Below are 27,090 nucleotides of genomic sequence, written 5' to 3' on the forward strand. Positions count from 1 at the left end.
GAATGAAAGTGTTTTGCCATGTAATTGTTCATAACTATTTTTGACCTATTTTTCAGTGGCTCCAAAATGTCTTTATAAGTCACATTACACATGCTTATCAATTTGTACTAATGTATTGAAGCATTCCCTCATTATTAGGGATTATCAAGATGAATATGTGATTTGCTTCTTTTAGAATGTAGTCTCTAGTCTCTTCTAAGGAGATTGCCTATATATATAGTCAAACCTGAGATAAAATCTAAATTCTCAATTTAGAATTTTACACCATGTTTTTTTTTTTTTTGAGTCAAGTGAGTTCTTGGATTCAAAATTCGAAAAGATTATCAATAGTTTTGCTTCACAATCCCTAAAAACCTCCAAATTCTCTCTCTCAAACTCGTTGATCTCTAAAGTGATTTTTTTTACCTACCTCACACTTATCTACAAAGGTTGTCTATCTTTCCATGAAACACAAAAAATATTTCTCCCTCTCTTACCTCTTTCGAGTGTTAAAGGTCTCTAATGCACTAAATTTCTATTCTATTTTAAGTCATAACACATTACTGTTGCTAATAGAATAAGAAAGTCTTCGAAAAGCCAAAACACAACTCAAGTATTTAATTTTACAGAAAAGAGACACGAGCTAACTAAACTACTTCAATTCGACATACTTCATCTCTCTCTTTAAAAAAAAATATATATATATATATATATATATTAATAACATTTAACAAATTTTGTGTATTGCATGACTTACAAGCTAGTAAAATTTAAAGAAATAAATTGTAATAACATTCAATTTGGGGGTCTTTTCTTTGATTGGTTTCATATTGAAACGAGTTAGGATTTATTTGATTTCCTCCTCAATCACGCGGGCTAAAAGAAAATCAATACCACTCTGCAAAAAATGAGACAAAAAGTGGTTTATTTTTTGAAAATGAGTCATAACATTCTTTTGCATTTGACTAAACTTCTTTACTTAGACCAAAAAAATAAATAGTAAATAAGTTTCTTTTTTTTTTTTTCCAAATAAACTAATTTATTTATTTAAATTATTTTACTCTCAAGCTATCAATAAATAATGACCCGATTGCAAGATATTTTTGAAAAATATGCACTTATTATTGTTAAATTATTATTTATATATAAAAAACGTGGACTGTACAATTCTCTGCAATAATTTTCCTTTGCGATACTATTATTGAAGTACGAATTTGTACCTTGTGTTGGCAAAATATCAAATTTTAGTTTTTCCTTTTATCAAAAAAAAAAAAAACATAAATGAAGAGTTTAACGCGTACCTTACACTGTAGTACTGTACATGTACAAGCTCTCATTTTGGCATTTTCTTTCTTTGGCTCCCACTCTCACCTTTTGAAACCAACATCAAAATTCGTGATTTACGGTTTTCTTTTAAACGCGTGGCCAAAACAAATAACATACGATAAGTCAGGTATTGCTCCTCTCCTCTGTCATGGGAAGGATCCTTTGTGAGAACATGTGTCACCATTCTTATCCAAACAACAAAAACATGTGTCACCATTAGAAAACACATTTTGCATCAAGTTTACCCTCCGTTTGGAACAGTTTATTTGACTGAGGTTGAAAATTTGTTGCTAAAATTGAGTACAATAAAACTATATAGTAAAAGAAGCTATCTTTTTCTCAGCATATCTCAAATGCAACTTTAAAGTTTAAAATTGTCGAAGCTATTACCAATATATTATAAAAAATATATATTGTAAATTGATGTGATTATAATTGCGATTTATAACACATTAACAATATAAATAAATAAATAAATACAAAATTACTTTTATGTTATTAATTACATGTCAATTTGTAATATATTTCTGTCAAGTTTAATTGCACTTGTTTCATTTTATGTGGACCATAAGTTTTAATTTAATACCTTAAAAGTTGTGAAAATTTTACCTATGCTTACTTTAATTTCTTTCAATTTAACATAATCATGCAAGAGTAATGTTACTTTCACAAATTATTTTATAATATTTTTACAAAATGTTGATGTGGTCAATCTCTTATTGGTTTTCATTTAGACACACTATTAATATCACTTTTTCATTTACTAATAATCACTTACCATATCAACAATTTGTAAATTTTTTTGTAAAATTGTTTGTATCTTTAACATTATTTATCTTGCAATGTTTGATATCATTTTAAAATTTTAAGAGGAAAAAGCTCAAGTATAATTTCTTTTCGATTGTTTGATAGTTACAATGGCAATGGAAGAATTTGAAATCTAAACGTTTTCATTAAAAAAGTTGTTGGTTAAGTACTGTACTTTAAGTTTTCTATTTAACTTCAATAATGTGACTGTATAATCAATGCAACACATCTTATTGTAAAGATAACTAAATTCAACCAAATTATTTATTAATCAATATAACTAGGCAATTTCACTTATTTATTCAACCAATCTGATATATAAATTGTAAGGAATTTCACTTAAAATTTGCTCTTATCATTAGAAAATTCACTTAAATTTTTCTCTTTTTGAAATAACCAAGCGAGTGAGATATTTATTTATTTTTAGAATAAAATAATATGTTTTTATTAATATTAAGACAAACATGCACCTTTTGGTTTTTTTAGTAAAAACATTCAAAATTTAAATCTCTCACCCCAACTATATATATAAAAGAAAAAAATATATTTGTTTAGCCCAATGGGAAAAAAAGTATATGTTTAGCAAATACAAGACACTTGCTACTAGCCTACCTGCCTAAAGATAAAATTAGCCCATGTAAAATCATTTGTCATATTTTGAGAAGAAAATCTATAGGCACAACAATTTTAACAAAAAATTTCACAACCATATATGACAAATTGTTAATATTACCTAAAAAAAATAATATAAGTGGTGGGTTCTAGATAAGAATCAATAAAAACTTGATAACTCTATTGTTATGAATTATTTTTTTTTGGTGACATTTTTGTATTGAGAGAGAGAGAGAGAGAGAGAGAGAGCCTAATTTTTAATGAATTGAGAATAAGTTGCCCATAAAAGTCAGTCAAAATGTCACAATAGCATTGTTTACCAAAATATGTATTAATCTACTGCTGTTTCGAAAATATATACCACTTTTTTGGTACTTGAGTTTGAAAAACTCGAGTTTTTCATGATGCTCGAATTTCATGGAAAAATTTTTCAACAATTTTGAAAATAATTTTTTCAAAAAACTGCATACTCAAGTTTTAAAAAGGTGGATAAATCCTTAAATATTTTTAAAATAGTAATAAATTGATATATATTTTAATAAACAGTCATATTTGGACATTTTAGCCCATAAAAGTCTACTTATAACTAGCTTGGCTTTGTCTATACTTCATAGCTCTTGGTATGATAGACAAATGACAAGGGAAGAGACACAGAACAGTGAACACCCTCTATTAATGGAACTGAAATCTGAACTTTGTGGGTAAAAAGAGGAAAGGAAAGAAGCATGAGAGAGTAAGCAGCAGTAGGGTACAATTTTACATGCTTTTGTATTGTCTGATAAGATGTTAACATTAGGCAAGCAAAGTGACTCGTATTCCCATGTGTGATGATGCTTGATGCGCCACTTTGCCTTTGGCCTTTCACTTATAACAGAAATGTACTGCCAGAGTTTTACTGAGCGTCCTTGGCGTTTGGCTTATTTTAGGATTTGATTAGATCCCCATAATTGAATTAAAGTCAATGAAAAGAAACATTTAAAAAAAAAAAAAATTTCTTACAACTTTATTTGTTGGGTAGTGTTCAAGTTCGACAGCAATAGGCTAAGAGAGAATTTAAAGGTTGCTAAAATATATAGTTTTTAATCATTTAAAATATTATTTTATTTATTTTAACATATAATTTTAATTATAATACACTTAATATTAAATATTTTATTTTAACATTTAACGTACTAAAATAATATAAATAATACAATAAAATAATATACCTAACATAATAAATAACAATCACAATCATCAATACATTAAAATACTATTTTTTTTAAAACCTCACATTATTTTATTTTATTTTTTAAGTTTAAACTACAGTGAGCTGCTAGTGAGCTCAAACTCAAAATTTTTATTTTTTATTTTTTGAGTTTAGCTTCTTTGCTATAGAAATAGTTTTAGGAAATTGGTTGCTAAATTGACTTTGTAGTCAATTTAGCAACCTTGCAACCTTACTGGGATGCTCTAATCAACTAAATGATTGAGTCTAAGATTTTCCTTTCATGTAATTTATTTTTGACATCATGCAGTTTTCGGTATCTTATTTATTTAAATATAAGAAAAAAAGCATTAAGTTAGTTTGTCTTCAAAAAATTGTAGGTTATTTGTTTATTTGGTAAAATGTGAGACATCAGATGGATTTAAGCAAAAAGCTGTTGTTAAATGGACAACCACCTGTGTTAAAATTTACTAAGAATTAAAACTGAAACAAGTTTATCATTATATAGACGAAATGTTTAGCACATTTAACCCTGTAATTGTAAAAGTAAAAAAATAGTCAGGCTTTAAGTGAGATTCAAAGAAAGGATTCCATGCAAAGATACCATAAACTTGAATGGCCTTGGTCCTAAGTCATGCTCTTTTGTATGATGAAAATTAACCTAGGATCAACTTAATTTTCTCTTTGTGTTGGTTGATGTTAACAAAATTATATCATGAAGTAAATTTAAAAAACAAACACACACACACACATATATATACATATTAGACAAAGTTTAGTGACAAAATTGGCATTACTTAATAAAATAAACATGACTATATATTTTGAAAATCTAACTGTTAAATTGCCTGTTATTTACGCTCTTAATACACATGTTAAATTTTGTATCAATCATATATTATTTACTATATAAACTATAAATTATATTTTATGCATAATTTTAAATTTCAAAAACTTGCTATTTAAACAATTTATTGATGACATAACTATTGATCTTTAATTTTCTAGAAATTTCGCAAGCATGAAGGATATATGAAAAAGATGTAATCCAGTAGTAGATTTGTCAAAATTTACCTCTAATAAAAAGATAACGAGTAAGGTTGTAGCCTTAGGTTACAACTAATTTTGTAACTAAATTTTGTCCATATATATATATACACACACGCATACATACACACAAAATTTCTCTCAAAACTAATTTATAGGAAAGTTCCTATAAATCTGTTCATAATTTAAATAACATTACTTAATTAATAATATTACTTGTATTCCAAGTTTTTGTGCGATACTGTTGGGAGTTTTTCTTGGACACGTACTTGTATTGTATTGCATTATGTGCACAAAATGCAAGCCTTTAAATAATAATTATATGACTTGTTTAAACCAATTAATAAATCATATATTCAAAACATATAGGTTTATGATGTTTTGAATATATGATTTATGTAGGTTTATGATGTTCTTTTTTTTAATCCAAAACTCTAGATTAATAATAACACAACGGTGTCATATGATGGCTTTTTCCTCAATAATATATAGAGGGGCCTTAATGTCAATCTATTATGTTAAAAGGGTAAAAAAAAAAAAAAGTTAAAATGATGGTATAATTTTAATAAGGATCTTTCATGACATTCCAAAATCCAAAAGAATAAGAACCAAACAAGTTACCCCAAGTCCCACAATTACATTACAAAAAAAACAATAGGTACAAACAAAACTGGCTCTCCCTTTCAAACGGTATTTCCGTAGAATAAAGCCACAAGCAAGGTTACAACTGTCATTCACCTAAGCATCTGACGGACTCCGTTTGTCCTCACGTGCCCTGGCGTCGGCCGCACGCACTGAAATCTCCTGTTTTGTCCCCTCCGTTCCCTATTCTTTTTTTTTTTTTTTTTTTTTTTTTTTTTTTTTCTCACCAATAATAATAATAATTATAATAACAATAATTTTAGCCATGGCCCAAAATACAGTTGTCATCTCTAGACTTAAATGTAATTTTAATAATTTTCTTTATTTTGGTTTTTTAAATTTATTAATCTTGCTACGTGGCTAATTGAGAATTATTTTGTTTTGTCAATGGTATAAAATATTTTGTGTTTCGTTTGACTTGTCCTGTCTCAATCTACTCCGCACAAATTTCTTTGCCTTGAGGATTATATGATAGAGATAAGTTTTTGTTCACTCGCCTTGTTTCATTCTTAGTGACGAATGATATATATATATATATATATATATATTCTATAAAAAAAATTTCGGTTACTGTTCACCCTAAAAACACTTTTCATATGCCTTGATACACTGTTTATGTCCCATGAACAATGCACCAAGTGCTGATCCCAAAAAAAAAAAAAAAAAAAGGGGCTGAGACACAAAATGTCCAAACGTGGACTTGATCCAAACGCTCACTTAATATAAATATTATGAGTAGGAAGGATTTTTCTTTATGTTATTTTATGTGTAAGAATTGTAATTTTTTTTTTGCTTTAAATAATATTCTATTTATATAAAAAATATTGATAAAATAAAAACCAAATTTATTAGATTTTTTTATTAATTATTAATTTTTGATAAAACTTATTTAAAGTATATACCTTAAGAAATTAAGATTTAAAAAAAAATCTTACATAAGTAAATAAAAGACTAGGTTTGAGAATTAAGATAAATTAATTCCACTAGCTTCTTTGGCTTAATAAAAAACACTCAATAAAAGTGCAAATATATTTAGAAAAAAAAGAGAGAAGAAATTAAATTGAGTCAATGGACAAAGGTTAAAAAAATTTATTATTTAAAATTATGAAATTAATTTTCATTTAAAAAACTATTTTTTTCAGAGACACAATTAAATTTGGACCAAATAGTTTTAGTAATTTCTTTTTTAAAAGTTTAATTAGTGCTTCAAAAAAGGAAAAAAAACCAAAAAACAAAAAAGGAAAAAGCTATACTTAGAAAAAATAAGTAATTATAGTTTACATAGGTGGGTCCCAACGCCACAGTTTTCTTTCGGCCGCTCACTCACTTTGTCCTCTCTCTCGTCTCCATTCGCCTATGTTGTACGTTAGCATTTGTCTAACGTGCACCATATATTCTTATCATTCACCCCCAACCCCACATACACACACACACACACACTCACACAACACTCTCCCTGCGTGCGTGTGTGTGTGTGTCTCTCTCTCTCTGTGTCTGTCTGTTTTATTGCACCCAGAGATTTAACATTATCTTATAAAAGAAAGAAAAAAACACTGAGATTAGGAGCTATAGTTGTTTGTGAGGTAATGGGTTAAGCAAGTGATCTTAGTGAAAGAGAGAGACATATATATAATATATATAAAAGTAGATATAAGATTAAAGGGTCGGTTTGGTTGCTTGTTTCTGTTTAGCTTTTGGTGTTTTGAAATATGTGACGCTTTTTGTGAAGTGGGTTTGCTTTGATTCTCTCGAAGGATCTATAACTTGGGGTGTTTCTCTGTGGTTTTGCTGTTTTGAAAACTTTTTGTAGTGTTTTTGAGTTAAAGGACAAGTTTTGATGGCTGGGAGTAATGAAGTTAACCTCAATGAGTCCAAGGTAATTTTCTGAATTCATATTTTGATTATCACTTTGATTGTTTTGATTGCATCTGTGTTGTTGTAGTCACAGTTTTGATGATCATGTGTCTTAAAATGGGAAGCTTTTCTGTTGGGTTTGTTGGAATATCGGATTCTGGGACTTTGATTTTTGTTCTTGGGAAGTTGAATGTTGTTTTTACTAAGTTTAGGTTGGGCTTAGAGCTGTTATGTGTGGGTCTTTGACATAAGAAATGGTATTTGTTCTTGAAAGTCAGATTTTTTGTGGCTTTGAACATTAAATTTGCATTTGTTATGGACTTATTGTATTTGTTTTACTATTACTAGTTTATCTCCGTGGTTCTTGGTGATGGGTTTATGATTTTGTTTGTAGAAAGTTGGAATATTTTTCTTCATGGACTTTTGCTTAGGCTTTGGAGCAGTTCCTTTTGTGTTTGATGGGATTTCAAATTCAATTTAGTTTTTGTTTTTAGTTGGATTAGGTTCTGAGCTATGGGTTTTTGAGGTAGTGATTTTGTTCCTCAAATTTCATTATATGTTAGACTGCTGCTTTAGCTAAGGTCTACAGAACATCGTTTGATCTGACAAAGAGAATACTCTGACAAATAACTTTGTGCTCTTTTGCTGCCAATCTAGCCTTTTGATGTCAAAAATCAATTCATTTTTCAATCTATTGTGTTTAATAACTGCCAATCTTGGCTAAAAGTTAGTTTGATGTATTTAATGGGGGATTTGTTGCAGTTGGGGATATATCCTATTGTTGTTCATGTGACTCTTGACTCTGAAATTTTGATGTTTTTAACATTTTTTTGTTCTTTTTCATGGTCTCTATAGATGGTTGTACCTTTGAATACATGGGTGCTCATCTCCAACTTCAAGTTAGCTTACAATCTTCTACGTCGCCCTGATGGCACCTTTAACCGGCACTTAGCAGAATTCCTTGATCGGAAAGTTCCGGCCAATGCAAAGCCTGTTGATGGCGTATTCTCATTTGATGTTGTTTTAGACCGGAGTACTGGCCTCTATATCCGGATCTATAGACTAGCCCATGGCGAAGAACCTCAGTTGAATATTGCTGATCTTGAGAAGCCTGTGACTGCTGAGGTTGTCCCAGTCATAGTATTCTTTCATGGTGGAAGCTTTGCTCACTCCTCTGCAAACAGTGCTATATATGATGCTCTATGTCGCAGGCTAGTGGGCATTTGTAAAGCTGTTGTGGTCTCTGTGAATTATCGCCGTGCACCTGAAAATAGGTACCCATGTGCTTATGATGATGGATGGGCAGCTCTTAAGTGGGTTAGTTCAAGGTCATGGCTGCAAAGTAAGGACTCAAAAGTTCATATATACTTGGCCGGAGATAGTTCTGGTGGTAACATTGTCCATCATGTTGCTTTACGGGCAGTAGAATCAGACATTGAAGTATTGGGCAATATATTGCTCAACCCTATGTTTGGTGGGCTAGAGAGAACTGAATCTGAGACGCGATTAGATGGGAAATACTTTGTTACTACCCGAGACCGAGATTGGTATTGGAGAGCATATCTCCCTGAAGGGGAAGATAGAGACCACCCAGCATGTAACCCATTTGGTCCTAAGGGTAAAAGTCTGGAAGGAATTAAGTTCCCAAAGAGCCTTGTTGTGGTGGCTAGCTTGGACCTTATTCAGGACTGGCAGTTGGCTTATGCTAAGGGGCTTGAGAAGGCTGGCCAAGTGGTGAAACTTCTATATCTGGAGCAGGCAACAATTGGGTTTTACTTGTTGCCTAATAACAACCACTTCTATACTGTCATGGATGAGATAAATAACTTTGTGTGTTCTGACTGTTAATAGACTTAACTTTACCTACAGGCAGCCATATGTAACAAATGCTTGACATTCCAGTTGGGGGTACTTAAGTGGTTGTGTGCAGTATATAAGATTGTGTAGTAATACTACTTACCGTTTTATTCATCGTGGTATTAGGATTCTGCTTCTTGGGTCTGGTTATCTTCTTTGTATGTGGATGCTGGGCTTGATTGTTGGGTGCAGAGGTATGGTTCAGCATGTAGCTCGACCTGAATGTTTTTTTGTGGTGGAAATCCTATTGTCTGGACTTTGATGGTATTGGTTTGATGAAGTTTTCATGGCGGCAGGAGCCACCTGACTAAGTTTAGCAGACCCACCAAATTTAAGATCACCCATTCTGGCTTCTGGCAATGAAAGGGAGAGGACAGGAGTGTAGGGGTATACATTTGGTGGCCGATCAATCGGGGATCGGTGCCTAGCTAATGTTATATATAGATATATATTTATATCTAATCTTATAAACATGGATGGGAAAACATCCGTGGTATTGTGATCCTGTATGTTAATATATATGTTCTAGTTTATATAAAGTGTTTGCTTGTTACTATTTCTTCTTTGTCAGAGTTTGCTTATTTGCTGTTTCCTCTGTCATTTAATTCTTTCCTTTCCCTATCATTTTTGGGTTGTTCTCTATGTTTGTGTTCATGTTTCACAGTGTACTTGGCAACTGTAAATAGAATGCTTTTATAAAAATTGATAATGCTCGACTTAAGCTTCCCTATGTATGCTCCTTGAATATTTTGTCGAATGTTATGAAAACGTGAATTATGTACTCGTCCATCCTTTAGCAATGTGCTTGTGTGGGGAACAAGATATGGGGACCTAAGAGTAAGACTAGGTTGAGTTAATTTACTTAATTCAAGCTTTTGCTGTGTGGTAGGAAAATTTTAGACCTATACAGAGGGTTTTGGGAGCTTTTTCGTTAGCATTATTACATGAATGAGGTGATTTGCTGATGTTTTGCTGATTACTTGATGGAACTGATAATGGAGCATATAAATCCCCGATACATTCTGGCGATAAGATGGTGCATTGTATATGTGATAAGAGTTGTGTAGTAAAAAGGCTGAAATGAAAACATGGCCTCGTGTTTTCAACAAGAAGAAAAACCGTACTGTCACTAATTCACTGTCCTAAACCACAGTTAAAACCCTATTCATATTTGCAGGGAATCTCTTTATTTGGGTCACCACAGAATTAAATTTCCAGAGAGTGAAAGAAGCATGGAATTGGTGAGACATCCAATGTTAAAAAGTTAAAACCAGTACTGGCAGCTCCTAGGTCTCATATAAGCAGCTGGCACCATTGGATGTAAGTAGAGGGGGCTCATGTTTCATATGCCAGGACAGAAATGGGAATAGAATCCTAGCTGCCTGTTTCAGCTAGGATGTTAATTCTAAGACCAATGCCATATCTGGCTCTTAAGAGAGACCATTTTGATTATGCTTTCCAAAGGGTTCCAATCAGCATTGGTGTTGTCCAGTTCTACAAGTGTGAACTTTGTATAGGCAACAGATCTTGTGATTGGTCAAGAGCAACTGTTATCAAGGATACATAATTTCTTGGAAGCAGACTGAGATCTGTTTGTATTAAGAATAGTGGATGGGAGGATACTGGTTGAATCAATGCACTATGTGAAAGTGGCTTCATATTTTCAACCTCCATGAATATTTCCTGGCCAAGTTAATGATGGCCTATGCCTTGTGGTGTTCTTTTGTTTTTGTTTTGATTCTGATAGTTTATATTATAATCTTCAAGCATAGGCCTAACTATTGGTGCTTATTGGTAGCAGTATCAAAAAATGAAGAAAATTAAAAAGAAGCATGATTAGGTGAAATATTTGATATCAAGGAGCATAAGTTTGACTGCTCATAGAAATATTGAAGTTTAGAAACGAATTCAATGAGCCATATCACATGAGACAATGAATTTGCTTATACTTAATATTTATATTTCTCCTATTTGGGTCATCAATTATATTTTGCTTTGTTTGCAAGTTTTCTTACAGGGCTTCTAATTAAGTTTAATTTTGCTTTGTTCAATCTTGGCTTGATTATTGACTAGTCCACACAAGTTTAAACTTGATCTTTCTTTATTAACTTAACAAACATAAATAAAACTGAATCTGTGTTAAGGTTTCAAGCTGCTAGTAAAGACCCTGACTCATTTGCAGCTCAAATGAAAAATGGAAGGTGCTTGTAGGTTTTATTTTATTTTGAAGAACTGACTAAAGGGCATTATTATATAGGGTGATATAAAAGATCTAATGTCTTATGTCTAAAATAATTAAGAGTGTGGCTTTCATTAGGTCCAAATATGGAGCAGGAACTGAGTGTTTTAACCAAAGATTAATGAATGAAGGCTTTGTTTATTGATTCAAATAGCTGTTCACGTAGGAATCCTACACAAAGAATAACAGTTCAAAACCAAAAGGGTATCCATACAATTTGATTAATGAATGGAAGCAAACTCATCTAATATTATTCTTGCCATTGATCTGATTGATTTAACCTTTGTTAATCAATGAATCCCTGTTCTAAATGAGTAATTTTGAGCTTGGGATGCTAGATAAATACAAAAGTTGGCTTGCTTTGAAAGAGAAATACTCAATATAGAGGTGGTTGGGATTTGGATGTTTCTAAGGGGCCACATGAGAACTAACCCTTTAAGCTGTTGGGATTTGCTTTCACAATGATAAAAAGAATATTAGTATAATGGTAACAAACAGCTAAGCTTTTGACAAAGACATGCAGCCCTATTTAATGAACTTGTGAGGTCCATTTTATTTATTTTTACTTGAAGCACATTGTCGAGTGATTCATGTTAACTTTCCAACCATAGAAACAATGGAAACTTGCTCAACTTTTTCTCAAAAAAAGAAAAGAAACAATGGAAACGACATTTAGGTAAATGTCTGAGAAAAAAGAGAAAAAAAAGAAGAAGCAATGAAGTACTCTTTGTTACAAAAATGTAGAGGCCGAAATTTTCAACTAATTATGAATTGTCGTCTCATAGTTAATGCATTACATTTATGATGCTAACTCCAAAGCCTCAGATGAAATAGGACGATACCTATAATTAATATTATGTTTAGTTTTTAAAAAAGGTATATTTAAAGGTTAATAGAATTAACAAAGTATTCACTTGTTTAATTTTAAAGTCAGTCAAGAGTTTTGTAGATCAATTGACACATTTTAGTATTTCCAACAGAGATATCTAGAGCAATCTTCATTGTAACTATTAAATTATTCACCAAAAAAAAACATTTAAAGTCACCTTATTTGATTTAATATATACCTTTAATGTTTTACTTATGTAAGGTACAATTTATTCAAACGCCACTTATTAAAATGTATTACACTTTTAAGTTTTAATGATAAGCTAAATAAGTCACAAAATTTAAGCCATATCATATGGACACTTAAGTGTCCCTAAATAGATCTTTAGGTCTATCTCTGTCACTACGATTATCTCAAATATTGGAACTCTACTAGAATCACATTCCTGGGCATCCAAGATCTTCTAATCTGTTTCTTTCTATATTAGCTGTTTTTATGTTAGTGTTCATCATTGTTTTGTCTTCCTAATAAAAATTATGAGCTATCAGATGAGACTGAAATTGGCTGAACCAAGTCCAATTAGGTCATATGTTTTACATAAAAGAAAAAAAATAAAAAAATTGGGTCATATCATATGTGGTTTGCCTGGCCGAAAACAGAGCTTGGGACTGAGGGCTGATATCATATACCTTACTTTTTTGGTCTAGCTGGCTGTGTTCAAATTTCTACCTTCTGTCCAAGTTGCATTGCTTGTCATGCATTTATTGCATTAATTAATTTTTTGGTATTTGATACTTTAGTTGTTTTAATTATTTAGTATTTTAACCTACAGAAACCAATGCATTTGTGAATTAATAAACAAGAAAACAAAAAACCAGCTGGAAGGTAGAGCATATAGTTTTGTAATATGTTAAACGAGAAGAGGAAATTGAGCCACATCATATGGTAATGACTAATTAATTTGAGCCTTTATAAGTTAGAATAATGCCATAACAAAAATTGGATGAAACATAAATGTGACAGTTGAATTGACAACATAGCTGTATTCCCCTTTTCTTTATTAGTAAGGAAAATGAGGACATATTTTTGAATTCATTGCATGGTAAGGAAAAATGCTTATATAGTCTTAGCATATAATGTAATGGTGTTACATTTTTTTACATTTATAATAAATTTTATTATAAATTTAATAAGTAAACTCCACTATTATTATACGAAAAGAGAACACTATTTACCATGTTATTCATATCTAAAAATTAGTCGGTGAAGAACAATGAATTTACAATTATATAGGATATTTTTTTTTTTTTTTGATGGGATATCTTTATATAGCTGTCGGTACTCTGTCAGTAACTCAGTACTACAATTTGACAATTTGTATGCATATTCAGACCTTTTTTTCCTTCTTCTTTTTTATGCAATGAATATTTTTACCATTAATGGTCATTGCAGAAAGTAGAAGCTATAATCTTGGCACCATATAGTCTATAGTCTATGCTCTATATGCCTATTACGTCTGTTCCAAGATAACCAAGATGTGATGGTGGAAATCCCAGATTAAAAATATTTCTTTTTTAAAAGAGAAGTTGAAAAAACACCCAAATCACTTTTACAAAATGGCCACGTACATTTATTATAAACTATATTTTATATAAATAATATTTTTATATTATTTTTTTAATATTCTTTTATCTCTACTGTTTCTTTTTCTTAATCTCCTTCTTCTTTCTTCTTCTCTCTCTCATGGTCAAATTAACACTCTATCACAAGCACCACAACCATCAAAACCCACAAACACCACCGATCTCCGTTGACTCACAAGCGAGTAGGTATATGGTGTATGCCGGGTCACTCACAAACTAGCGGATCCCACACATTGTGGGGCCCGCCTATGTGTGAGAGGCCCGGCATATATGCCGAGTACAACATATAATTTTCATCTACAAGCACCTATCTACACTGCCAGTATCGATCCACATCATCGATCCACATGCAGCGACGACGATGAAGAAATCGCCTCTCAAATCCACGATCCACAATCACCGATCAATGATCCACAATCAAAGCATCACAAGCACCATTCCAGTCGACCCACAGCCACAAGTTCACAAAAATGCTCTTTCTATCTCTATCTCTGTTGGTGTGTCCGTGCATGGGTGTGGATGTGTTTGATTTTTGATTGATTTTGTGGTGTGACTGTGTGGGTTTGTTTAATTTTTGGTTGATTTTGTGGTGTGTCCAAGTTGTGGTGGTGGTGGTGGTTGGCGGTGCTAGGTTGCAGTGGTGGTATTTGGTGGTGTTGAGTTGCGATGATGTGGGTGGTGGTGTTGGGTCTGTGTGGTTGGTGGTGGGGGTTATCAGTTGGAGAGAGAGAGAGAGAGAGAGAGAGAGAGAGAGAGAGAGAGGGGGGGGGGGAGAGTTACTGTAGCACTTGTGTATTTATGCACAATTTTACACATATTGATGTGAGTATTTTTTTGATCAAAATGTGTAAAATGAACCCTTTTTTTGTATTTTACAAGATTTTGCTGGTTGCTCTAAAAGATCCATTGGATTCTTGTGGATTTCCCCCCCATATGTTAAAATACTTATGCAGCCTGCATTTCCCAAAGTGAAAACATAATTATGATTTCAGCATCAATCAGAAGACAAAATCTTTTCAGATTAGACAAGATTACACGCACAAAATAGCATCATTAATCCATAAGTAGATTAGTTCAATTTAAAAACTTGCCTACACATTAAAAGAAAAGAAAAGAAGGGATGACTGAAACCAGTTAAAAGAAAAGAAAAAAAAGAAGAGATTGAACCAGTTACTCAGTTTGCAACAATAGCAACAAATGCTGTAATAGAGGTATAATGGTATTGCCAAAATTTATTGTTCACAAACTGCTCTGCTTATGTGTCTCAGCTACAATGGGTAATTATACAATGGAACGAATGACTTAAGAACGATGGTTAAGATGCATTATGCTTAATTAAATAATATTTTTATACAATTTTCAAAAAATAAAGTCAAACTCTATATATATATCCAAAAAATACACAATGAATTTGTTCTTGTAAGTCAATAAATCCTATGTTATGTAGCAAGCTATTACTTGTAAACAAAAAAGTAACTTCAATAATAGGCCCAAATTAAAACCAAGAATAGAATTAACTTGTGCCCTTAAAAACTCATTAACAAGATCCTATATAATACACTGAAAGTACAATAAATGAATACCACAATAAATGCATATGCATATTTGAATTTCACTTATTAAATTTATAAGAAGACCCACTATTCATGTAAGATACACATTTTTTTTATTATTATAGAGTTTTAACTTCTGACGTCCGCTCTTAATAATTGTGCTATTTATCATCAGAATAAGATATTAATTAGTTTTTTATGTAAGCAGTGAGCTAACCGAAACCCACAACATGCGCATTTTTATGGTACTTTCGGGAGCATTTTATAATTTTCCCACCACAATAATCTACCACTTATTAGCTCAAGTCTTTTGCCTTCATCTTCTCATTATTTATTTTATGTTTATTGGTAAGTTAATAAGTTACACAAGCTTAGCAAGCTTACAACTTCACCCTCTTTCTCTTACACATCAAACAACAGTCAAGCTCTAAACCTGCCAAATAACACCCACTGGAAATGCACTAACAACAACACAAGCAGATATGTACAAGATCAGCAGCAGCAAACTCAGATGAGAAAAAAAAGAAAAGAAAAAAGAATATAAGCCTTTGTAATAAAAGAAGGCTAAAAATCCAAATTAAACCCGCAAGTTTAAGTGAATTGTCATTTTCGTCCAAGTTTAATTTTTGCTATTTAGTCCTTACAAAGAACATATCTATCAAATTGGTTGATCTGTCCATCTAAAAGATTGCTATTAAGTCCAATAAAACGACATCGTATCTCTTATGTGAATAGTATCAATTTTATAAATGGCAATGGATAGAATGCAAACTTGAATGTTAAAGTTTAAGAGCTAAAATGAAAATCCACCAAAAAGTTAAAAAGGGTGTAATTTGGATTTCCACCTAAAAAGAACTTTAATTAGAGGTTCCAACTATATTCCATATGACTAAAGTCCATCTTTGATCTTCCGTAAATCAAGAAATACACCCCTCCAGTTCAATCAAATCATAAGACAAAATCCATATTGCAGCATTCATTAACATATATATAACAGTGAAAACAATTTTGACAGCATCCATCTTTATGGCAACGTATTATCAACACCTTTTTATTCCTGCACAACAGTTACACTCTTGTGCTAAAAAACATGGTCCTCCAACGTCTGTCATTATTCTTCCCCCCAACCCCACAAAGAAAACACAGACAAGACATAGACTGTATGAAAAGATAATTGAAAGAATTCAAGAGAATCGCGACCAATTGTGTACCTGAAGTGCAAGCTGTCTGATACCTGAGACATCTGTATTCTCTAAAATACCATAGTTTTGTGTCACACATCATAGTTTGCATGGCTGTAGCCATAAAAGCATATATATCAACACTAGATAAAAAGATGAAGATTTTTCACCAAATTTTAAGTAATTTTTTTTGGGTGAATGAGAAAGTTATTATTAATGGAAAGCTCCAAGAGCACAGACACATGCAACAAAAGCAACCGCAACACCAACAACTGCACCAAGGGTACAAAACACTCCTAACAGAACAAAATTTTAAGTTTCATTATAACAATCCTAGATTTTCTTATTGGATATGTATTATAACAATCCCAACTAATTGTATACCAGGACAATTTCTCTATATGCCTAACCTAGAATCTCTTTACTTTCATTGCTAACCAATAAAAGTAATTGCATCATACGTATATTGTAAATAACACCACTTACTGACCCAAAAAAAGGCATCAAGAAGGATATCTAACCAATTGTAACATTAAAAATTTGAAACTTGAATAATCCAACTCAAAGAACTGACCAGTAGCTTAAGATAATGTAGCCTCCTCTTTTATAATCATGCATATAATGGCATATTACATTTGAACAGACCAAATTTCTAGCATGCGTTTTTCCGTTTTCTTGTTAATATTTCTCACACAGCCAAGGAGCAGGAGAGCAGTGAAGAATAATAGACAATATAACCTCAAAAGAAAGCATAATATGGAGAGCAGATGCTAACATTATAAGAAAGTAACATATAAACTGATAAGAGGTTGTTTCATATATCGAAAAAGCAGTAAACGATTTGCCAAGATAGTAATTTCTACTGCTTTAAGAGACACTTTATTATCATAAGTAGTCTGAAAGTACCCAAATGACATTAAGTTTTCTCGTCAACTGGACTTGATTAGTTGATCCAAGATACAAAAGCATCTTGTCCCAATAACAGAAGACCAAAACTTGAACCGTTTGGCATTCAGCGTCCTCTTGCAACATAAGCAACAGATGCTGCAGCAAAAATTGTAGTTGCAGAAGAAACTACAGTCCAGAAACTCTTCCTCTTATTTGCATTTGCCACAGAGTTCTGTAGAAACTCAACCTGTTTCTTCGTATCCTCCACGATCTTCTCCTTGTTTTTGAAAGCATTCGTAATGGCATCCAACTCTGCCGCATATGGCTCAATTTCTTCCTCTAGCTTCTGCCCATTGATAATCACTTCTTCCTTACCATCTCTATCATCTCTTGAATCACACACCAATGCCGCAGTGCTCTTCACCATACTCAATGCCCGCTCTGAATTAATGCTTGCTGATTCCATTTTAGCCTTTAACTCATCGATTCCGTGTTGGGCCTCAACAAGGCTCTTGTGCACCAAATCCTTTTCCTTCACAGTACCTTCAATCCTCTGCTCCATCTGTGAAACCACTACCTCCATGTTTTTCACTTTCTTTTTCTCCTCATCTAAACCCATTTGCACCTGATCCCTCTCAAGCGCAACTCGATTGTAAGCATCCTTATAGTGACCAATTTCAGACACTAATTGTTTGTTTTTCTCTTCTTCATTTCTACAAGACTCCTGTAATGTAGAAATTACATCCCTGAGTTTACCAGCCTCCATATTCAGCACAACAATCTCACTCTCTCGGCTAAGCTTCACTTCCTCAATCTCATTCTTCTCTCGAATCAAATCCCCAATCCTTTGCTGCCTATCCTCTGATACCTTACTAGTGCTATCCAAAACCCTCTGAATAGAATCCCTCTCATCTTTCAACTTCTCAATATTTTGTTGCTTCTCCCTCTTCTCTTCCACCAACAAATCAATCTCCATCACCATCTCCTTTTCCTTATCCTTAGCCTCCTCAATCCTCTTCTCCAACTCCAAAACCTTAGCGCGCAAAACTTCCTCCTCCCTCTGCATTTGCATTATGAACTCATTCAATTCCCCAACCTCCTTCTCCAATTCACCAATCTTCACTTCTTTCACACTTCTCTGCCTCTCAACTTCACCCTTTTCCCTCTCAACACCATCAATCTCCCTCCTCAATCCCTCAATCAACCTCGCCGACACCTCCAATTTCCTCTGAACTGATTCTTTCTCCCTCTTAACCACCTCAACCGCCTTTTCTATCTCCGCCTTCTCCACCATTAGTCCTTCACATTTTCCTTTCAGTTTCCCAACCTCTTCCTCAATCTTCCTCTCTTTTTTCTCCTTCTCAACCACTTTTCCTCTCAACCCATTTCTCTCCTCAACCAGACCATCAATCTCAGTCTTAAGCAAATCCCTCTCTCGGCACACTCGGCTCAACTTATCTCTCTCATTTTCAAGACTAGCCCTGACCTCATTGACCTCTTTCTTCAAAAACCCAATCTCAGCCTCTCTCTCACACTTCAATTTCTCAACCTCAGCCTTCTCTCTCACCAACCCATCAAACCCAACACCCATTTCACCCATCTGGGTCTCCCAAAAAGCACAAACCACAACCTTCTCCAACTCCAACCCAATACTCTCATCACTGGCCTGAGTCAACTCAGCCTCAAGCACATTCTTATCCATTACAGACCGAGTTAACTCGGATTCCAAAGCCTCCTTGGCCTGCTCCAAGGACTCAACCTGCTGTCTGCGCTCAAAGGTTTCTTTGAGGAGCAGAGAGTTGAGTGACTTCAAGCTCTGCACCTTTTCAGTAGTGGAGTCATCCTTGGGTTTGGGTTGGGATTGATTTTGGCTTTGGATTTGGTTTTGATTAGGTGGGGCTTCTTCTTGGGAGTCTTTGGGTTGATGGGTCACTTTCTTTTTGGCCATTTTCTGAGGCTGTGGTGAAAGGAAAATGGGATTGAAGATTTGAGGATTAGGGTTTTGCTAGGGCTTATATGGTGGAGACCTGAGATGTAAATATATATGTGGATTATTAGAGACAGTGATGTGTGTGTTTTTAGAGGAAGAGAGTGGTGTAGTGGGGAGTGGAGAACCTTTTTTTGAGAATTCAAATTTTTGGGGCCCACAGTGTGACTATTTTTTGGAATTTTAAGAGGTCTTTGGAAACTGAAAAGGGTGGGCGATTTTGTTGGTTGGGCTTTTTTTACTTATTTTTTTGAAAGGTTGGTTGGTTGGGCTTGTTGTGGGGCAATTTGATTTGTGTGGCTCTTTGTAGAGTAGCAGATGGAGTGCTTTTTAATTTTTACTGGGTATCTACTGGAATAAGTTAATGTACCATTGCCTTAAGAAATAATTTTTTTTTTAATTTTTATTAAAAAAAACTATTAAAAGCAATAGTTTTTATTTTTTATACTTTTTATGAGAGTGGTATTATTTTTTTTTTTTAAATAGTCTATTAGAGCATTAGCATTGGAAAATGCTAATGCTATATCTAAGGGAAATTTAGCATTTGTAACTTTAAAATCATCTACATCAAGAAATGGCAAAGGTAAGTATTGTAAAATTTTTGCAATACTTGCTACAGTGCAATTCTAAAGATAGAATTGCACTGTAGCAGTATTGTATAAAAAAAAATAATATTTTATCTCTACTCTCTTTCCTCTGTCTCTCATCTCTCTCATTTTGTCTGTGCCCTTCTCTCTCTCTCGTCTCTGCTCTCCGTCTTCTCTCTCGTTTTTGCTCTCAATCTGCTCTCTCATCGCTCTCATTTTTTTGAATGGATTTGGTCCGTGGCTCCAGTGATGTTTTTTTTGAATGGGTTTGCTCTCTCGTCTCTGCTCTCCATCTTCTCTCTCGTCTCTGCTGTCTCATCTCTCTCATTTTTTTTGAATGGATTTGCTCCGATGGCTTCGGTGATGATTTTATTGGATGGGTTTGCTCCGGTGGCTCCGGTGATGATGTTTTTTTGAATAGGTTTGAATGGGTTTGCTCCGGTAATGATTTTATTTGAATGGGTTTGAATGGGTTTGCTTCGGTGATGATTTTTTTGAATGGGTTTGCTCCGGTGGCTCCGGTGATGATGTTTTTTGAATGGGTTTGCTCCGGTTTTTGATCAGTGGCCTGGGTTTCAAATCAGCGGTGTGGATTGGTTGATCGGCGGCGTGGATCGGTGGCCTGGCCTGAGTTTTTGATCGGTGGCCCGGTTTTTGAATGGGTTTGTGTTTGTGTGTGTGGCTTGGCTTTGTTGCTGGGTTGTGTTTGTGCGTGGCTTTGTTGCTGGTTTGATGTTTGTGTTTGTGTGTGTGTGGGTGTGGTGATGGGTTTGGATAGGTTAATCGTTGTATAATGGGTGTGTGTTGTGTGTTGAACCGGTGCTGGGAGAGAGGAATAAAAATGGCTGTTGACCCAGGAAAATGAGCTGAACGGTTGGGAAGAAATAATAAAGAATGGGTTAAAAAATAATATTTTAATAAAAATAGAGTTTTGGGATGTGGAGAAATTGTAAAATGGTATGGTATATTGATAAAGTGGTGTTTTAGAATGGTAAAATAGAATAGCATTGGAATTTTCCAATGCTAATGCTCTACAAAGGAAAATTATTGAATATTTCAGGAATACCATAAATGGGTATTAATTAACTTTTCCTTTATATTATACGAGTGATAAAAAATTAATAGTTAATTTTTTTTCAAAAAAATAACTATGTTAATTTTTTTTTAAAAAATTGAAACAAAAACCAAAAAGCAAAAAGTTAAAAAATTTTGGCCAAAAATAAAAACTTGGTGGGCTCTCCCAAAAGGGATAGTACAGTATAAGTATTGAGTTCAGTGGCAAAAATAGCCCATTACCATCAATTTTGAAACTAATTTGCTCAGAAACACTGTTTCCGAACTATATAGCAATGTACCACTTTTTCGGGTACTCGAGCTTGGTGAGCTCGAGTACTATGTTTTTTTAATCCACCTGGCACCGTGACATGGAAATAAGGAATTAAAAAAATAGCTTGGTACCCGAGCTCAGGAAGCTCGAGTACCAGAAAAGCCCGTTGTCCCCCTGTTACCCACAAACCAAACCATTTGTTAGAGTGCTACCCACACTTACACTTTCTCAAACTCCCTCTCAATCTCAGATATCACTTTCTCAAACTCCCTCTCAATCTCGCCATCACTTTTTCAATCTCCCTCTCAATCACGCTATCATCTTCCTCACGCTCTCATTCTGAGTCTCGTTCTTGTTCTTGCTCTCGGTCTCGCTCGCGGTCTCCCTCTCAGTCTCGCCGGTCTCGCTCGCGGTCTCCTTCTCAGTCTCGCCGGTCTCGCTCGCGGTCTCCCTCTCAGTCTCGCGCTCGCTCGCACTGTCACTGTCGGTCTGCATCTTCAGTTTGGATTCACCAGGTATGTCTCCTTATCTCAATATTTGTTTCAGCATTGGGTATTTGTGGGTCTTTGTGGGTATTTGTGGGTATATGTGGGTCTTTGTGGGTATTTGTAGAGGAGATGCTGTAAATGTTATTTTGTAGTTACAGAACCATTCTCTGGAGCCAGATTGGAGCATTGGGTATACTTAATCGTAGATTTTTGGTTTCAAAATTATCTTTCCATTATAGCTTATACAAATTGAACATTTACTCTACACTGACAAGAAGAGGCTTATGATACATGTGTCAATAAGCCAACTTATATTGAGGGTAAACCTTAACTAGGAAGTGACCTATGTGTGATTTGTGTTAATTTTCACTTGATTTTAGTAGTGTTTAAATTTAAAAATGCATATAGTTTTACAGACTGGGATTGGGTCCAGTGCTCTAGTGCATTGGATCCAAGCTTTGACCCTAGTTTTACTAAGATTCAACATGAAGTCCAAGATGCTAATGATGTAAGATAACGCTTTTTTTTTTGGAAGCAGACACGTGAATTGTGATTTGTGAGTTAGGGCCATATTTGTCTCTTAAGTCATAAACATGTACTGGAGCTGAAATGCTGAACTCTGGATTAGCAACTCAGTAAGCTCAAACAAGAAGAGTTGTTCAATTCATATTTGGAAACTCTCTAACCTAGAGAATGGTGTTGAAAAGTAATTCAATTGTTAGTATAAGATTCTATAAAATATAAAATTTTTATTTGACATATATTAGAGCAGTTCGTCCCTATATAACATAAATGTTTTGTTCATGCTGTCTCATAAAAAGCTATGAGTGATACCGAAACAGTGAGAATAATACTTTAGGAGTTTGTTGCAAATTAACAAAATTTGACATGGTTCTGCCCCATTCTAATTTCCTGGTAGGGCTGATTATATGCGATGGAAGGAATGGAAATATTCTTTACTTGTCTCAAATGTTATAGAGAGATGAGGAATGTTTATATTTGATTAAATTGCACTTTGTTTCTTAAAGTACGTGGTCATTTTGTTTTGTCTCTAAAGCTTAAAGTTTAAACATTTAGATTTTGGATCCGAAAAGTATAATACGCTTTGATATGCGTCCCTTTGTCAATACCCGTTGTTGGGGCCGTTGTTAAATTCCTACTAAGCTGAAAACAATGTAGTTTTGATGTACAGTATTAAACCACATCCTGTAAACTATGCTGTTTTGAGCACATAAAAATTATATTATATTTTTATTTTCCTAGTAAATTACTATTTTTTTGGTTTGTATTTTTATTTATTTAAATTTTCTCTCTATACCCATTGAATCCATACCCATCCATCCACAATTATTGCCACCAACCTCCATCAATGCCACCAGTCAAGTGTTGAAGAAACCCATCTTAGCAGCCTTGAATCCCATCAAAACATCTCTATAATCAGCTTTCAAGACTCTTAAGAAAGAGAATGATCATTGCATTATGTATAAGCAAGTTTGTTAGGTTTCTTTTTCTTGAAAACGAGTCCTCTATTTGTACTTGAGGCCCTTGGCAGTTAGGTGAGAGACTGACAATTGTTCATTTCACGTGTTTCTCTTCTTGGGCTTAAATGACAATTGCCATGGAGTTAAATGTTGTTTGTAATGGTTTCTGTTGGGGTTAAAATAATTCTGAAGTGGGATGAAATAGAGGCACAGTAAGAAACGTACAACTGAAAAGGTGTAGGTGATGTGGTGCCCCCAGTAAAAATAATTGAAAACTAGGACTAATGCTAGGCATAGTAATACTCGAATAGTTGAGGGCAGGGTGGAGCAATTCCCTCAACGTAGTTAAGGGCCTTGAGCAATTTTTGAAACACACATCTGTAAAAGCGACACATGGCATTGATGCAGTTAACTTTGGAATAATTGCCTCAAAGAAGTTGTAAGAAGTTTACTGAGAATAGTTGAAAATTTGGAAAGTGTCATTAACAATTAGCAAGGAAACACATGGAAGGCATAAATTGATAAATGATAATAACCGCTGAAATCTTAAGTATTAATAGAGGCATATTCTACAGAAAATAACACCGCGAATACACTAAAAAATTTGTTGAGATCATTTGTACTTAGTTTTGTAGGAGATATTGTAGTTCTTAGGAGTAGTGAAGAATTTATGTTTGTAAGTGCTTTCTGTGAACTTTGTGATCAAGTTTAATTAAGTTAGTTTCTTGTATCTAGTTGCTGTGCTTGCTTTCAATTAGTTTGGTTTTAGAATGATGACTAGTATATGGTTTATGTAGTTTACTTTGAATTGAATTAGTTTGTTTACTTATATTTCACTTCAAGCCAATTTATTTCGAATTAGATTACTTCAAATCCATTGCATTGGAAATAACTTAGATATCGGTACTTAGTTTCTTAGAAATTGTAGTCATTCTAGTCTTTGTCTTTCATTGTTACTTGCATTACAACAAGGGTCCTCTTAAATGAGGTGTTTCCAAACCTCAAACTCTAATCCACAAAGTTAGATCTCATTTCATGCCAAAATTTTGTCCAAATGGCCAATTTAGGCTTCTGACTTTTGACAAAGACAAAAATATTAGGTATATAGTGTACCTATTTATGTACCAGAACGGAATATTCTGGTTAGAATGGAATGAAAGTCAAAATATTACTGATAAATGCAAAACAAATAGATGGAAAAAACTCGAAGGGTCCTCCCTAACCCCCAATTGATTCGAGAGAAAGGCCGCCCTGTCTCAACACGAATCAGGAATGAGATGGACGAGGGTGGGAGACGGCCGAGAACCACACCGTGGAAGGAGGGGGGGAGGAAGGTGCAATGCGGGTTGTGTGACCAAGAGGGGCATAACCGAAGAACATGTCCTAAGCGGAATGAGGTACCGACAAGTGGTGGTGTCGCAGATTAGGTATGCTAATTTTAAACCGTGGCATTCTTCTAAATGCAACTTGAAACAAAATGCATGCTATATGCCATTCAATTATGTATTTTTATAACTTAAGAAAGATTGGAAAAAATTTGAAGGACTAACTATGACATATATCGTTAAAATATCATCGTTGCTTGTGTACATGTGGTTCATTCCAATTCCAAAGTTTTGGGACTAAGACTTTCTCTTCTTATGCTTGGTGTTGATGACTGCATTATTTCTAGTGTTGATTTTGTATGTGTTGGATCATTATGTGTAAAATGCTAATGCCCATTTCTTACAAGTGTTTTTCAATCGTATCATCCATTGGATTGAAACAAAAAATAGGATATGATGTGAATGAAGTGATAAGTATTCAAATTCAGCATGCTGAAGTCCCTATTTTTGCAAAATATTTCAACAATTGATGGTATTCTAATCAACTCATTTTCCCATTTATCAAGTGCTGTCATTTATCTACGACATTGTTAAAAAAAGTTGAAAAAAGTAGGACTTGTTTTGATTTTGTGTAATTATTAGAATGAACTTCCAGATACTAATACTATAGTCTATTTGTTTGATATTACATCATGAGCATGACTACTACGTTGCTGATTTTTCAAAGTATTGTTGTTTTCCAAAGGATGCTTCTTCACATCGTCTGGAGGCTTCAGGAGTTATGAACACCCCCTTAATGAGGTGAAGCCTGTGCCAAGGGTGGAAATTTCTGGTCAAGTGTGTGGTGTAACTTTCACCGTGGATGAAGAGTCGAAGAGGGAAAATGTCGGCATGCCAGGAGTTGGAAGTGCTGCCAACTGCTCATCTAACTACTAATATTGTTATAGTTTCCTTTTATGGCATGGCTATCATTATTAGTGGGCCTTGCCTTTGATCTCCTTTTTGTTATCAAACTACTCTCATCTTGAAAGGCTTGAAATGCTTTTATGGGTGCTTAGTTTTATACCCTTTTTAGTACTACCAAAGACATGATTTTATGTTGCTGTACATGTTGCGTAATGTCAAACTAAGCCAGGATCTCAAGTTTGATACAAGCAATAATATGATTGCTCTCCAAGACTGATCAATGGTAGATTTCTATTTGATATTTTTGTCCATTTCTATCGCTTCTTGAATTAGGCTTTGATGATGATAATAATTTCGGTCACATTCTTGATGATAATCAGGGCAGCTAAAGCTTTTCAATGCTTTCCTATTGGTCTGATTCATGATTTACAACTTTAAAGTAAATCATCACATGACGGATAAATACTGAAAGACACAAAAAGAAAAACTGAAAGAAGATACGAAACCATTCTAATTAATTCTCGCCAATTCACAAAAAAAAAAGAGAATTACCCATGTACTGAGCTTGGTGGACTCGGGTACTAATCTGACAGTCATTTTTTATCTGTTCTGAAATTTGGGTAATTCCGGAGTAGGCAGATTCGTACCCGAGCTTCGTGAACTCGGGTACTAATCTGCCTAGTTATTTTCAGTTGTCCCAAAGTAAGTTCAGGAAAGAGGCAGGTTGGTACCCGAGCTTGATGAACTCGGGTACCAACCTGCCAATTTTGCAAAATGGTCAACATTGGTTACCCAGCCCTATTTTTGAAAAATGACAGGTTGGTACCCGAGCTTGGTGAACTCGGGTACCTTGTGAAGTACCCGAGTCTACCAAGCTCGGGTACCAACCTGCAAATGAACAAAAGACACTGGGTACAATGTTGACAATTTTGAAAATTGACAGGTTGGTACCCGAGCTTGGTAGACTCGGGTACTTCACAAGGTACCCGAGTTCACCAAGCTCGGGTACCAACCTGTCAATTTTCAAAATTGTCAACATTGTACCCAGTCTTTGTTCATTGCAGGTTGGTACCCGAGCTTGGTAGACTCGGGTACTTCACAAGGTACCCGAGTTCACCAAGCTCGGGTACCAACCTGTCAATTTTCAAAAATAGGGCTGGGTAACCAATGTTGACCATTTTGCAAAATTGTCAACATTGGTACCCAGTCCTATTTTTTTCAGAACTACTTTTGGGCTGCAGGTGCTAGCCAATACCAACATAGTGATATACTTCTAAGTGAAAACCCATAATATAAATCCCACATCTACAATAAAGTCCAATAAT

General features: G+C 34.0%; 2 protein-coding genes across 2 annotated transcripts; one reads left to right on the plus strand and one right to left on the minus strand.

Annotated features, from left to right (window-relative positions):
* The first annotated feature begins 7,040 nt into the window (after positions 1-7,040).
* Positions 7,041-9,896, plus strand: LOC115981659 (gibberellin receptor GID1C-like). The gene is made up of 2 exons (XM_031103948.1): positions 7,041-7,496; positions 8,330-9,896. Exons 1-2 carry the CDS (start codon positions 7,458-7,460, stop codon positions 9,320-9,322), a joined length of 1,032 nt encoding a protein of 343 aa, XP_030959808.1. The 5' UTR covers positions 7,041-7,457; the 3' UTR covers positions 9,323-9,896.
* Positions 9,897-17,531: 7,635 nt separating this feature from the next.
* On the minus strand, positions 17,532-19,738 carry LOC115981639 (myosin-6-like). The gene has a single exon (XM_031103921.1). It carries the CDS (start codon positions 19,610-19,612, stop codon positions 17,789-17,791), a length of 1,824 nt encoding a protein of 607 aa, XP_030959781.1. The 5' UTR covers positions 19,613-19,738; the 3' UTR covers positions 17,532-17,788.
* Between the last annotated feature and the right edge of the window lie 7,352 nt (positions 19,739-27,090).

Source organism: Quercus lobata, chromosome 3 (genome assembly GCF_001633185.2).
Source record: "Quercus lobata isolate SW786 chromosome 3, ValleyOak3.0 Primary Assembly, whole genome shotgun sequence".
NCBI lineage: Eukaryota > Viridiplantae > Streptophyta > Magnoliopsida > Fagales > Fagaceae > Quercus > Quercus lobata.